This window comes from Limulus polyphemus, unplaced genomic scaffold (assembly GCF_000517525.1).
Source record: "Limulus polyphemus unplaced genomic scaffold, Limulus_polyphemus-2.1.2 Scaffold405, whole genome shotgun sequence".
NCBI lineage: Eukaryota > Metazoa > Arthropoda > Merostomata > Xiphosura > Limulidae > Limulus > Limulus polyphemus.
In genome coordinates, this window is record NW_013666015.1 from 319,913 (window position 1) to 336,138 (window position 16,226).

At 33.5% G+C, this 16,226-nt stretch overlaps 2 protein-coding genes across 2 annotated transcripts in view; one reads left to right on the top strand and one right to left on the bottom strand.

The window, feature by feature from the left end:
• Positions 1-423: 423 nt before the first annotated feature.
• LOC106458022 (glutathione S-transferase 1-1-like) lies at positions 424-7,186 on the bottom strand. The gene is made up of 5 exons (XM_022384134.1): positions 7,005-7,186; positions 6,755-6,813; positions 1,904-2,045; positions 1,196-1,360; positions 424-699 (listed from the first exon to the last, which is right to left on the bottom strand). The coding sequence occupies exons 3-5, from the start codon at positions 2,033-2,035 to the stop codon at positions 565-567; spliced, it is 432 nt and encodes a 143-aa protein (XP_022239842.1). The 5' UTR covers positions 2,036-2,045; positions 6,755-6,813; positions 7,005-7,186; the 3' UTR covers positions 424-564.
• Positions 7,187-8,000: 814 nt separating this feature from the next.
• Positions 8,001-16,226, top strand: part of LOC106458023 — a 58,539-nt gene continuing 50,313 nt past the window's right edge. Inside the window, exon 1 of the mRNA XM_022384135.1 lies at positions 8,001-8,130. Within this exon, the coding sequence (XP_022239843.1) occupies positions 8,076-8,130 (55 nt within the window). The 5' untranslated portion in view covers positions 8,001-8,075. The remainder of the gene's footprint in view (positions 8,131-16,226) is intronic.

Here is a 16,226-nt window from a genome sequence, read left to right on the forward strand (position 1 = left end):
GGACAGACACTATGGTTCGCAGTATACATTAAGATGTAATAAACTAAAAACTCACGTGCATCCAATTTTTTCTTTAAATTATTTTTTTGTTTCAGACTTTTACACAAAGCAACACAAGCGTTATCTACGCAAAGCCGGCGCTAATTTTGAGCCGATAGATTAAAGAGAAGGCATTCAATTAACAACGCCCACCGCGAACATTTAGCCATATTCTTGTATAATTGAATAATTACTCTTATCGTGTTCCCACAGCCTCAATTGATAGTGTTTTTTGTTGTTGTTTTTTTTGGCGACAACGGACGGAAAACCAGGAACATTCTGATTCGCCAAAAAAAAAAAAAGAGTAAGAATAAAAAAACAATATACTTAATCTAAATTAGGCTGTTGCTTTTGGTTTCAAAACATGAACATTATGCTTAAACATTTTTTATTCGACAATGTCTTGATTATTTTATTCAAACAAATAAATTACACGTGGACATTTTAGAGCCAGTGTATTTTTTTCAATCTTATATAAGGAAACTATTAGGAAACCGTCGACACTTGTAGTTTATTCATGAATGTTCATTTGTTAGCCTTTGTGGTTTTAAACTCTTCAATTGGCTGGATGATGAATTCTTCATAGTATGGAAGTTCTGCCTTCATTTTCTTGATCCACAACTGAATGTTTGAAAATTCCCCGAGGTCATAGTCAACCACCTGTAATGGAATCACAATTCTATTTCATTGACATGACTTATATATTAAATCATTACATACAGGCAGTTGCCATATTTCAAATAACACAATAGTCAACGCTTCAGATTTTAAATGTAGTTGACTGGACACCTGTTATTTGTAAATTCTTTGCTTTTATGTTTGCATAAAAAATTATAAATAACTCATTTTAGTTTTTAAAACAATTCCATACAAATTACATTATTACAGTTGTTCTCAAACATTACAATTTCTGTAAATTTGCTTCTTATAAAAAGTACTTTTAACCCTAATATCTGCGTTATAGACTTACATATGCTTCATTATATTATAAGAATAATTACAAATAAAGCATGAAAACAAAGCTTTCTATTGAAACCCCAACTGACATAACACAACATACATATTATATACATAAGTAAATAATTACTAGTATCACACAACAGTTTTTATTTTATTAAATATGATATTTCTACAAAATATTGTATGCAAAACTTACTTCAGGAAATGTTATCCCTGCGAGAATAGAAAGGTCAGCAAGAGAAAGGTTTTGTCCAGCTACATAGGGTTGTTTCTGTAAAATATCGTCCAGTATTTTTATTTTCTGTCTCATAACTTTCTCTTTTTCTGGATCTAGAGGTGCTCCACGTAGCAACGTAGGGAGCTAGACGACGAAAATAAAGTATACAAGTATTCGGAACATATAAAAGTTTTAAAGCGAAAATGAAAACAACTTTGAATGCATATCTGTGTGTTTGTGGGGTGCGGGGGGGGGGGGGGCGTGCGCTCGTATATCGTATATATATATATATTATATAGCATTGACAAATGAACAGATTAATAAACGTGATAAAGTTCGTTAAAATAATTTTTGGTCAGAATATCTTGATTACAATTTCCCAAATTTTACTAGGAAAACAAAATTTAAGACGTGGACTCGGAACGAAACACAACTTGTAGCAGCCTAAACAATTGTTCATGAGGATCTGGGCTAAATTAATCTTTTTAACCTATTTAATACTAAAAGTTGAGGAACTAAAATAAACCTTGTATATAACAAATAAAACAGTTTATGTATAGGAGTTACATTTATTAGATGTTTTTCTCACTATCAAGCAGTGTAGCTAAATTCACAGTATCACGTTTTTTAATGTACTAAAACTCAGTTTTTCTAGGCAACACAAGATTAGGCATCATGACCACTTACTATGTATTCAATAATGCTCTTGTATAATGTTCCTATATCAAAATGTAGCATTTTTTCCACTTCTGCTCTCTTTTTCGGGTCGTTTGGATACAAGCTGTCATTTGTAGAGTATTGGTTCCACAGGTAGGTCATAATTGGACGACTAGAAGGTAGAATGTACATTTTTTTAACAATAGTAAAATATTTACAACGAAATGTTTTTTCTGAAACTTTGCGCAATAAAGTTTGACTGGTTAGAAATGAACATGGTTACATAAAATCGTCCTTGTTCCTACATAAGAGATAAGGACTCCCTTCGTTACCCCACTGTATAATCAATAAAAAGAACCGGTAACTTTATGGCTGTCTTAAAAAAGTATCTGGAAAAAATGGATAAAATTAAAATTATCAAATATAAACGGACACCTCTTTGATTTGTTATTTGAAACAATTAATACATCTAAAACATCTTATTAGTTTGTTGTTATTTTTTAACACGAATATCAAATTTCACACATTTGCTAGAGTCTACAGAAGATTCATAAAGTTTGTTATTAAACGCACAGCTACACTCCAAACCCAATTTTTAGCTTATACTTACCGCTCAATCACGGAAGGGGGGGGGGGGAGCGTTAAAAATTGGTAATTTCACTGGACTTAACCGAATCATATTCTAAGTATATTTTAAAACCACCACATTAGTTTTCCAAATGACATTTCGATCATCTTAGCTGAACACGGTCTAAAAACAAGGTCAGATAAATTTTATATCAGTTGATTTCCATAAATACATTTCATTGTATTGTTCTGTGCGAAAATGGGATGAAGAAAACGAACGAAACTGGTATATTTTTCTGTCGTTCTGTTTAGTTGTATATACATTATGTTATGCTTGTTTTCAGATATTTTCAGATATCTAGAGCTATCTGCGTTAGCCGCCCATAATTTTGAATTGACAGACTAGAAGAAATACCACTAGTCAACAGCACTTACTGCCAACTCTTTGGCTACTTTTGTCATATTGAATAGAGGAAATTTACCGTCACCTTTATAACACACACATGGCCCATAGTGTGGAGAGATAACGGGAAACGAGCAGTGGATCCGGCTTACTAACCACTGGATCACATCCAGCCTATACATTATATTACTGAAAACAGTGCGATAGCTCTTTCTTAGCTAATAATACTTCCGTTCCCACTGAATGTCAATGAGAATCCCACATTTCATTGTCAGCAGTTGTCATAGACATTCATTGAGAGTCAAGAAATCGCACACATCTCAGCTGATCTACTTCTACTTAATTCCACTTTTGGTAATGCATTGATAAAAATAAAAGGGTAACTTCATATTTTATTGGAGAATATTAATACCGCTGCCTAAAATTAATCGTTCCTTGGCTCATGCAAACTGTGAAATGTATTTGGAAAAAAAAATGTAAGTATGTTATTAAATCCATTACTCATAACTACAGCCTACCACGTCCAACGTGCACGGAAAGCTCAATGCTTCTCGATTTCAGGGATAGGCTAAAGTCCATAATCTGCTTTTAATGTAAGACAAAGGATTACTTGCAGCATTGGGATTAGGAACAAATAATAGTAATCCCAAAATATTCACTGCTTGCTTTAGATGGACAGGTATAGATTTGACAGCAGCTTTGAGTGCTTTAGGATATGACTATTTCAACCCCTCTCGAAGAGGAAAATGAAAATACAGTGAACAAATACAACATTCCTCTTCCAGGTTTTCTGCCCTCCTTATGCTATATGGATTATAGCATTAGGGAGTCTTATCACTCACAAGTATACAAGTTTCAAATCGTTAGTCCAATCACAATCATCTGAGAATTTCTTTTTCATGCTACCGAGATTTGATAACTAATAAACTTCCATGTTTTTATTACAAGCAACGAAATAAACAGACCTTCACTACTTCTACTGAAAGTTTTTTTTTCTTTATTCAAAGAACTGAAAGAACAATTCCATTTTGCTCTCCCTGGAAGGTAGGTCAAGTTATAGTTGCATGGCTTTAGGTACAACAATGAAGTTTAAATGTCTCAACGCTTGACAGAATCTTATGAAATTAAACAGGAAACAGCACACACGCCTATACACAAGTTGCTGTCCGTGTAGGATGTGCTTAGGATGCCTTAATAATTATGTATTCACAAGAGAAAAAAACAGATCATTAAATCGAAAGTCGTTGCTCTTAATCGCATTTGGATGTACTTTGAGTCTGGAAATCTGAACCTGAAAAACAGAACTAATGTTAAACAGCATACTCTTTAATTATTAATATCATAAAAACAAAAAAGCAGATCCAGAAATCGAATTAAAAATTTTCGTTGTTTTAAGTGTAACAGCTCTCAACTTAGGGCAATCTGAAGCATAAACACTTGGGTTCAGATTTACGTCTATAGCATCAAGAAGAATACTTCAAAAATATTTTCAAAATTAATAGAAAATCTACAAGTTTTATTAAAAGACCCAGCACATAAAACTTACAATCATATCAATTTTCAATGCTCAAAAAGACCACAAAGGAGTACTTAGTTTTTGCTTTTAATATTTTTCTAAATATAATTTGCCACTGTATTCAAAAAATATGGACGCTTTTTTATGAATTTGGAGATTTAATTTTTACCAGTAACATCTATTACTTTAGCTGTTATCCGCCAACATTTTGAAATAATTTTCATGTAAAGTTTCAACACAGACACTAACAGAACTACTTCCAACAAGTATTTGAGAAAAGTAGTGTTGTGTAGTAAGATTATTTTTTATTTTTTTTTACAATTACGCTATCTTTCAACTTACTTAGTCGGTATGAATATCGTTTTCTTTATACAGTACGCTACACGTTTATAATATTGTAAGCTATGTTTTCAATATTTTAATTTAGATGTTAGCCAGAGGGCGAGTGACATTAAGATCAGGCAAGTTTATAAAAATAGTTCTAGAATACCTAGTAGAATGTTCGTGAATATTAGTGATCAAGAGATTTACAAAGTGTCTAGAGACAAGGCTACATTATAATCAATTAAGCATTGAATCAGATGTCAGTTAGTAGAGTGCTAGTCAAAGTGAAGTATACAGATCAGTGTTAGTTATGGCATATATTCAGTTACTGGATCGACTAGGCGTGAAATTGTACAAGTAAGTTTATTTGTAGGTTAGTCGTAGAACTATTAAGGCAATTTCAGTTGAAAAGTTAAATCGCTATTGTTGAATTTAGGCCTACAAATAGAACTGTGGACAAGTGATACTGATAGTATTGGTAGTCTGTAGCAAACGTTAAAGAAGAAATAAGCTAAGTTGTTATAGTTACGTAGACTGGACTTCGCATTATATTCACACACACACAAACACACACAAAATTGAAATAACCCGTCCAACGAAAGAACAAGGTTACAACAATAACTTTCGCACCACCATCGTCTCACCACCTTTAGAAGGTGGCACAATTGAGTCACATTCACATAAAACAGCCATAACTTAATACAAAGGCTTATCTTAATACATTTTGTTATCTGACTAAATATTTAAATTATTTTCTTAGTTTTATCATTCAGCGTTAAAAAAACTACAGAATGTTTAAAGTATTTGTGGGCCCAAGGGAAGCCAGTCCCCCCCCCCCTCCCCAGCTAAGAAAAGCCCTAAGGATAACCATCCTAGCTATATGAAATAAGAGTCCAATAGGAGCTGAAACCAAGGTCGGATTTAGGTCAAATGGGGCCTGGGGCAATAGAATAGCATTGCCCCCCCCCTTTATTAAGTACAAATGCATACAATGCATAAAAAGTCAAAAGATATATTCGATCGAGACCACTAAGTGGTCGGGGCCCTGGCATAGCTGCTCCTTCTGTCCCACCCTTAATATGGCCGTGACTGAACGATACTATAAGATAACTTATTCATGATGTTAGAAAAACACGTAGGTTGAAGAAATCTTGATAGAAATGAATAAAAAAAATCTGTAACTTAGATATTTAAAGGAACAACAATGAGTAACATATGATTATATGCAAAAACTGGTTCCATCGCACTAAGGCTAATTATCCAAAATTAGGTGGATCGGGGAGTGATTGGTATGTCAAACTCTTTACCCACGCAAAGTTATCCGACTCCAAGACCGTACGACTGTTTTTTGTCAAAATTGATCGCGAATTTTTCTTTTCTAACATACAGCATGCATTTAATAAAGCTGCTAATTGATTTTTTCAAAGTTTTCCCAAGACGAATGACCTAGTAGTTTATTCACTGGACCTACAGAGCTTCAGATCTCCACTTTAACCACTAGGTAATGGGTAAGAACATAGTTTGTTCTGGAACTTGTGTTTCACCAAGTAGAAGGTGTCGCTTTTTTGTGTTTTAACCATCGCTTGCTGGATCAAAATTATATTTTATGGTATTTAATAGTAATAGATGAGTAAATGTTTCTTCTTAATAAATAAAATAATCAATAGTAACAGATGAGTAAATGTTTCTTCTTAATAAATAAAATAATCAATAGTAACAGATGAGTAAATGTTTCTTCTTAATAAATAAAATAATTAATAGTAACAGATGAGTAAATGTTTCTTCTTAATAAATAAAAGCTTAAGAAAATCTAAAATCATATATGTTTTGGAAAATTATTATTTTAGTTAAACATTATTTTTTGGGATAAAAGAATAATGATGAATATCTGTTCATATGTCAATATTTTGCAGGTGATTTACAGCTCTACACATCACCAACACCCTCACGTAGCAATTTTATCCAGGTAATGCTAATTTTAATAATTAGGACAACTTGTAAGAGGCCCATTTTAATAGATTTTAAATAAAGTTCGAAAAAATGTTTGTATAAACCAAATACGTTATCTCACCTCTCCCACAAGATGAAGCCATTGTCATCAATTGTTGGGACGCTGTGGTTCGGGTTGATCTAGGAATTTGAATAATATATAAAAAAAAGTTTAATAACAAAAATTAATGTTTACGTCGAAAACATAAAAAAATATTTCACTTTAGTGACTGAAATTCCACGAAAGTTGATGAACTACGTTTTACATGTTCGGCTTTTTCGTTTAGGTATCACTCCATTCCAGTAATAATGATAATTAAAGTTATACTTACTTTTAGAAACTCTGGTTTCAAGTGTTCTAATACTTTTATCAGAACCTTTTCAATTGAACTATTGTAGAGTTTAAAACACTTGCTTGAAAATGACAACCAAATCAATAGATTTCTACTATTTGCCGATCAGTCCTCCATGCCGAGCGGTAGAGATGGTCGCCAAACACTTGAACGTTTCTTTGAACAAGAAGTTGGTAAATATAATGGCTGGATTCATTTATTGATTACTTTTCAAAAACGCCTCAATAAACTCTGGATTGCTGATGTCCAAAGTTGATAAAATCTCTGTAGGATTTATATAACAAAGGGTTCTGATTTTGACCGCTAAAATGAAATAAGAAATTTTCTGTTAGCGAAAAATATTTGTGAAGGACTTGAGATCACAGGTGCGCTAACAAACTAAGTCCGTATTAGTATACGAACTCTCACTGAAACGTGGAGTGTAATAACCGTAGCGGTGACCTATTCAAATCAAATGCGCATGCTCTAAAGATAAGGAATGTTGTCCGAAGATTTTTCTTTTTGAAGCCACGTGAGTTCGAAGAAGCGAATAAAAATAGTATAGTGGCTAATTCCCATCCAGGAAGTTATTCATACCACACTTACTTTTTGATCTTACAAAAAAGATCAACACCTGCGTATCCTTTATTCAATTTAAACGATAATAATGAAATACTATTGGCTGTTTCTTTTTAAAATATGTTAAATTCTCATATTTAACTAACCGCTATAATTTTCAAAAAATTGAAACGAGAATTCACAGATAAGAAATTTAATCGATATGTGTCTAAGCTGTTCCTGTCTTCTTTTTTTATCATTTTACGTAGTTCTGTGTATTATGTATTAGGTTTAAGCACACATCTACAAATATTCTAATATTTACTAATATTTTGATACAAAATTATGAAAAGTGTATTTGGTCTTTGTCTCTGAGTAACTCCGATTAACAACGTTAAAAAAAACAATGTTGTCATTTTTTCTTGCTTCTGTTAAATTAATGTTACAAAGTAGTTTTAGGCAGTGCACTCTGTTTGCTGAAAGAAGAAATACCTACACAGCTTCACCGCAATTATGACTACCAGACGAATATGGGGCATTCGGTTAAACATGCATTCAAAAATATCAGGTTAGAGTAAAAAATATCTGAATGAATAACAGTTTGAGAGGTAGAATGATTAATATCTAAGGTTCGTGTTTCTAGCGTATTGATTTCACATTTGATAAACTTGTGTTTTTTACATGTTGCTTTTGTATGGACACTTCTGGGTTATTTCAAAATGTAATCTCAAAATACTGGTTTCCAGCAACTTAATTAATTTTACTAAGACTATTCTTATAGCTACATTCGCTATATCTGTGTAAATTTTCTTCTAAGTCTCCGAAGATAATGAGATAAACTACGGTATTTAATTCTTAGAATATGTTGATGGAATTAAATAGGTATTACACTGTAGTTAGTGTTTATCAGGTTACTTTAGAGAAATACCACTTGATATGTCCATGAATATCTGTGAGTTGTTCTCAGTCAATAACGGTAATCAGTTTTGTTTGCTAACCTGTAGATTACAAGAGTAGTAAGCTAGTATGCTATTAATGAAAAAAAAAAAAAGAGTACAGGTAAGGATTTTCTTCTTTTGTATATTATTTCAAAGCCATTTTCTTTTACATCATCTTACTTTATAAATGCTAATAACTTAACAGGTAAAATTTTAAATATACTATAGGTTTCATCGATGTGTATTAGATAATTATTTACTTTTGTTTATGTCAGAAGCGGTATAAGAGGAAGGAAATTATATTTTTTTAACAAAAATGCTGTTATTTTGTACGATAAGATATGTTACGTAACCCAGAATATGTCATTGCTTATACATGGACAAACCTTGTCAACATTGGTAGAATATAGTATTTGTACAGGGATTTCGGTTGCATACATTCGATAAGGATTTTCTTTTATTCAATTATTTATTTTTATGGTTCTATGTGATATCATTCAACATAACCTGAAAGGCACAGATCTTTCCGAAAACAAGACACAACTTGATAGAAACGAAAATTTTATTTCGAATTTTAATTCAGAGAAGGTGTTATACCATCACAAAAAGCAAAGAAAAACAGTAGTCCAGGGTTTGTTTGTTTGTTTTGAATTTTGCGCAAAGCTACACGAGGGTTATCTACGCTAGCCGTCCCTAATTTAGCAGTGTAAGACTAGAGGGAAGGCAGCTAGTCATCACCGCCAACTCTTGGGCTACTCTTTTATCAACGAATAGTGGGATTGACCGTCACATTATAACGCCCCCATGGCTGAAAGGGCGAGCATGTTTGGTGGGACGGCGATTCGAACCCGTAGATTGCGAGTCGAGCTCCCTAACCACCTGGCCATGCCGTAGTCCAGGGATAAGACTAAGGTTTAGATTCGTGTAATGAAATTATATTAACTCGTATTAGATACCAAAACGCATACCATGACTAACCGAGAACTTCAATTTTGAGCAATGTCAGCTCTCACCTGCTCAACTGCCCTTGATAATGAATCTATATACGACTTTAGGTGGAAAATAGCTTGGTGTATTTTATAGACATACTCACATCTATCTGTAAACGTCATTTCGACAGAAAGTTAGAGGGTATTCAGCACTCAATAAAATTTCTCTCTCAAAGTTCCTTATCGTCTCAGCAGGATTAGTTGTGTAATTATATCATACAAGCTTATATTAGGTAATAAACTCGATTCATCAAGAATATCCGAAAAACTACTTTCGAGCAAAGTCATCTCTCTCCAAGTTTAAGTGCTGTCGCCTGATGGAGCTTGGTATCTGTGGATGAATAGCTGAAACTTTCACCAAACCATTTTCCACACCTAAAGTCAGATAAAACTCCATATGCTATTTATTGGAATCATCACTTCATTAGCACTAAACATTCGTGAGTGTATCACGGGGGGGGGTGCCCCCTGAAACTCGGAGGGGGGCCCCAAGTGGCACTTCCTATGAGACATTTCTAGCCAAGCCAGCTTAACTTACATACGCAAATTATACTATAGCATAGGACACTCAGCTGAATTGGGAGTCACCCTTCTTTGCCCTATCTGAAGACTTTTTGATGCTTCTGAACATTCGTTCATTTTTTGTCAATAAATTGATGTTCGTCTTAATATTTAATTGTCGAACAGCATCCGCCTATATCGCATATTACCTATTATTCTTAAATCCACATCTAATATAGCTCAGTGTACTTTTCCCATAACATAGCAAACACTTTTCTATAAACTTTTTATCACACTGACGTCCTAATTACAGATGGATTTTTGGCTAATCGAAAGCTAAGAAAGAATCACAGAAGAATCAAGCACAAAAACCAGTCGATGAAGAAAAAACGCACTCGCATAAATACACAAAATATGACATTCGGAAAGAATATTTCTTTATTTTCAACAAACGCTTAGAAACCACTCTGACATTTGCAAAAGTATTATATAATTTTGAGAATCCATATAACATGCATAATTTTTTTAAAAACTGACAAAATCCCATATCTAGATGTCACTCATTAACAGACCAAAATACATAGTTAAATAGTTAAATGTTATTCACAAATTGTCATAAAAAAAACAATTATCTCTAAAAGCACAATAATATATGACTCGCTTGATATAAGTATATAAAAGTTTAGTATATAAATGACAAACACTAAAAATTAAGCAAGAAATGATTAAAGTTTTTTATAAACCAATTCTATTTAATAGATCACTTGCTGTAAAACAAAGAATTGAGTTACATAATTTAACTGGTATTCTAACTAAGTTATAAGTGAATTAAACTATTTATCCTACCTAGTCAAAGTGAATGTGGCAATAGCAACTTTTAATCTGTTAGCTGAATATTTAGAAAGCTGTTACAAATGTCATTAAGAATTACTGACATTTTCTGTTGAAAATCAAATGTCACTACAATCATAATCATACCTGAGACACACAAACCCAACAGAGTGTAATATCTATAGAACACTTTCTATATATATAGTGCTACGTTTTTCTTATGAAATCTCAATACAAACAGATACATAATATGTGTGAAATGACGTGTGGAACAGTTCTATAAAGTAACGTGCCAAATTATTTTCAAATATAACAAACAATCTATTTTATATTTCCTCAATTATTAAAAAAAAAATCGTGTGAAAATCATTTCCTTTACCTTCAAAGTGTACATTATTTCTATTTACTCCTGCGACAACTCTGTTCAGATCAATATTCAAATATATTAGAAATATTTCACAGATATTTAAAGCACACGACATAATTATGGTTTCAAACACAAAATACCACGCATATCTCTCTATCAAACGATATCTGCCATTGTTCATTTACAAGAAGGCTTTTTATAGATATATGTCGCATTATCTGCATTTTCCAAAGAATCATACTCGTGACTGGCTTTGCTGTGTACTCTACATTGATTATTTACTCCTTTATCATTATCAAATTCGAAAACAGCAGACTTGCAATCTTCTAAACTCATGCAGTAACTTGCACATGCTTCCAAGGTTAATCCACTTTTTGATTTGCCAAGTATTTCATGATTACGGAAACTTTTCTTTTCCAAAATGTCGTAATTTTCTGAAAAATAAAAGAGAAAATATTTCTCATTTGAAATAAAAACAAGAAGTGAAAAACACCATAAATATATTTTAACAAAATAATGTATTTGTTTTTGTAAGAAAAAAAGAAAAAAAAAGCAAACTTTTACGGTTCGTTTTGGATATTCGCGCAAAGCTACACAAGAGTTATCTGCGCGAGACGTTCCTAATTTTGAACTGATAGAAAAGGAAACTAGTCAGTAATACCCAACACTAATTTTCTTGATGCTCTAATCGAATAGTGAGATTTGACCTGCACTTTTATAACGCACCCATTGACTCAAAGTGTGGAGCGAGAGTTTGTGGTAACTGGATACAAATGTTGTCACAGAGTGTAAATTGTGTAAATGCTATCGGATCAAATCATTTCTTTATATGTACAAAACAGCCAGATTAGAACAAAGGGAGCAGCCTTGTAAAGACGTCGTATATAAAAAGAGTAGACCCCAGTGGTACAGCGGTATGTCTGCGGACTTACAGCGCTAGAAACCGGGTCGGCAAAGCACAGATAGCCCATTGTGTAGCTTTGTGCATAAATTCAAACAAACAATAAAAAGAGCCAAGTTATATCCTGCAATGTTAAGATTGTTTGTCTTTAGTGTAAAGCTACATCCTGGGCTATCTGTGCACTGTTCACTATAAGGAATCGAATGCCGGATTTTAGCATTCTAAGTCAGCAAAGTTACCGCTGACTCACCGAAGCATTTAACATTTGAACTTTTTAGTAAGTAAATCAATATATTTTTGACGTAGTGAGTATTTTTTATTAACTATTTAAGATATTATAATATTATAAGCTTATTATACTTACTGCTCGATTGTTTTGCAGCAAAGCCACAGTGGGCTTTCTGCTGTATCCAGCCCGTGGAATCGAACCGCAGATTTTAGCGTTGCAAGTCTGAAGACTTACAGTTGTCCCACGGTACCAAGTCAATATAAATGGGAGCATCATAATGATTTATATAATGCCCGAGCATTGAAGAAATTGAATTAGTTTCTTGAGCTTCATATTTAAAATATAAATAAACTTAAATGTATTAAATATACAATTCTGTATATTATTAGATTAATATATTACAACAATTCATTAGAACTTACCTTCTTGACAATTCTTTCCACAGTAGCCTTGCTTACAAAAACACTGATATGGATCGAAAACGTAGTTAAGATCATCTTTACAGGTACCTCGGTTTTGACAAAAATGATCAAAACAGCCTACTATCTACAAAGAAGATAAAAATTTAAAACTGGATTGCAATTAACTTGGATGTATCTTAGTACATTTATAAAAAGAAAATTTGCCACATTATTTTAAACATGATCCATGCTTTCAAATCGCGGGGATGCGACAAATAACTTACATTAACTCACATTGTGTGTTTTTGAATTTATTTGTTTATTTTTCCAGCGAACTCTTCTCACAGTTTTGGAGCCAGCAGGAAGAAATTTGGCAGACGGAATCGGATTGGCTATGGGATGTCATTATCTATATGGTATAGTCCCTTACCAAAGAGGTATAAAAGAAGGTTTAGAGAGTAGTTGAACCCGAATATGGTATCGGATTTTATGTTCATATGCCCTTAGGGATTTCAGGAGCGCCATGTTTTAAAATTTATTCCTGTTCCCACTCACAAGCTAGCGGGACCATCCTTGCCAAACGTGCTAAGGTGCCACGTATGAGTGTTCTAATGTTGTTGTTTTTTTCGGTTACGGACTCCTTTTGGGCTAGCTATAGCCTCATCTACAGAAAGGGTACCAAGAGAAACTTAAACGCTTCAGGAAGATCATCCAGGCACGAAGAGAGCCTAGGAGTGGATTTGCAGGGTCGTTGAATTCGAATATTGCATCGGATTTTGTGTTTCTGGCACTTGCGGGATCCCGGGAGCACCATTCTTAAAACTGTGGTCATTCCCCGATTCACAAGCTAGTTTTTTTGTTTGTTTTTGAATTTTGCGCAAAGCTACACGAGGGCTATCTGCACTAGCCGTCCCTAATTTAGCAGTGTAAGACTAGCGGGAAGGCAGCTAGTCATCACCACCCACCGCCAACTCTTGGGCTACTCTTTTACCAACGAATAGTGGGATTGACCGTCCCATTATAACGCCGCCACGGCTGATAGGGCGAGCATGTTTGGTGTGACGGGGATTCGAACCCGCGACCCTCAGATTGCGAGTGTCGTAACCACCTGGCCATGCCGGCCCACTCACAAGCTAGCGAGACCAAACTTGTTCAGATACCACGGACTAGTGTCCTAACAGATTTTTTCGGGACTAGCCCTCTTTAGGGTAGATATGGAAGAAACTGGGGAAAATGGAATAGCTTGATTGGTACATTGAGACCTATGTTAATTACGTAGGGTCCTTTGACGTCTTCAGCGAAGAGCGGGTGTTTTATGCCAGTATTTCAAATATAGTTAAATAAATCATGAACAAGTTAGAAAATAAATTTTAAATTCTTCGACATGTGATCTAGAAATGGTGACAATATTTTTGTTGCAAAGTTAATATTAATGCTATAAGTCTTTGCTTTGAAAATTTATTCAGAGATATTTCATTGATAAATATTCATCTTAGATATTTTGTTCTAAAAATGTATCAAACAGTTCAAATTAATAACAGCAATATTTCATCATGTATCGAGTAAATTAACTAGCGACGTTTCATTATAGCTATAAATGGATCGAAGTTTTCAAAATCATAACTAATGATTTTTCACTATTGCTAAAGGGACTGTATAGTTCGAAATATTAACCAGTGATCTTACATTGTTGCTAAACCACTGTTTGTTATGACTGTCGAAACTAGAATTTTAGCGTTATAAGCCTTCAAGACTTACCGCTGCATCAATGGGAAGGGGGAGTGTGCTTCTAAATAGGCCTAACAGTTCAAAATAATAATTAGTTATGCTGCATTATAGCTAAATGAAGCGAACATATTATAATTGATAAATGTTACGTACATACTAAAGTCAAGAATTACAACAATGAAAACGTCAAGAAATATTAAGTGTCAACTAACCCAATTGAGAAACATTGTTTACTGTACTTAGTCCGGTTAATCTCTTCAACAATTATTTATATAAGTTTAATCTATTAATTTTTTGCACATTTGGATCCATCCTGAATTAAAATAAAACCAAATTCATACCACAATGCACAGATTTGCTAATACTCTTTTTTTTTTATATAAGACTAAATTTCAGTGAGTAATTTTTTGACACAACGTACAAACTGCAAACAATCGAATGCTTCCAATAGTCTGGCTATAGAGCAACAAAGCAGACATCTAATATCACAGTATTAATTTTTATTTGTGTTTACGTTTTCTAAAAATTAACCCTTTCTTATTCTATCTTACCTTAACATAGATATCATTACCAAGTAAATCCGAAAACTTTGGCAGAGGCTGGAACAATGAAGGTAGCAGATCACACTCCTGACTGTCATTTCTGTAGTTGATGGCTCTGCATGAGATATTTTTGTTACACTCAGTGAAGCAGTTGATACGAGTCATGTTTTGAAACTCATTCAACGGTGTAGTAGCTGTTATTGACTCGCTTAAAAAATTAACGTATGTGCGTAATTGAAACCGACAAGCAGCTTCCAAAGAAAATGACAAGATAATTACAAAACTTAAAACTGATTTCATTTTGAATCAAAGAGCATGCAAAATAAGTGTCGTCCCCTTAGTGTATGAATTTGTTAATGTTTTGAAGTTGTGGTAGAAATATTCCTCGAATAAGGCTTAACAAATACTCAGATGTTTAAAATGCATTGTTTCGTTCCAGGTTTTAAACGAAATGCATCTTTCGGACGAATGACATACAGGCATAGCCTCGTGAATTCTGTTTCTAATTGTACTTAAGTCAGTTTAGTTAACGTGAAAGCTTTTGTAATACGAAGTGAATTGTGCTGAGACGTACTAAAAGTCATCATTTGATATAAACTATTTATATATACGTTGTACATTAAATATTATGGCCGTCCATTTATAAGAATGTCGTGAAACGCTTAACTATAGTCACAAGTTAAATTGGACTATTGTTTATGAAATATAAATTGCTGTCAGAATATGAATGACATATATCGCATAAGTGCAGTAATAAAACAAGTCAAATGGGACCAGTGTTTATGAAATATAAATTACTAAGTATTGTTTCTACTAATTGTTCTCATTTGTATGAGTATTTTATAACAATATGTTTCCTTCTATAAACGTTATAACTTTTTATTTTTAATGTGTTTCACATCCAGGATGATGAAGTTTTATGACATCGCAAGTCCGGTAAGTATAATCTTCTTAAAAAGCAATAACAAATTTATTCATTTAGGAACAAATATATTTTTCTACTGTAAACATATCAGTGCATCTTTATTGCGTTAGGCCTAGCATGGCCAGGTGGTTTGGGCGCTCGACTCGCAATCTAAGGGTCGCGGGTTCGAATCCCCGTCCCACCAAACATGTTCGCCTTTTCAGCCATGGGGGCGTTATAATATTACAGTCAATCTCACTATTCGATGGAAAGCGAGTAGCCCAACAGTTGGCCGTGGGTGGTGATGACGAGCTGCCTTCCCTCTAGTCTGTT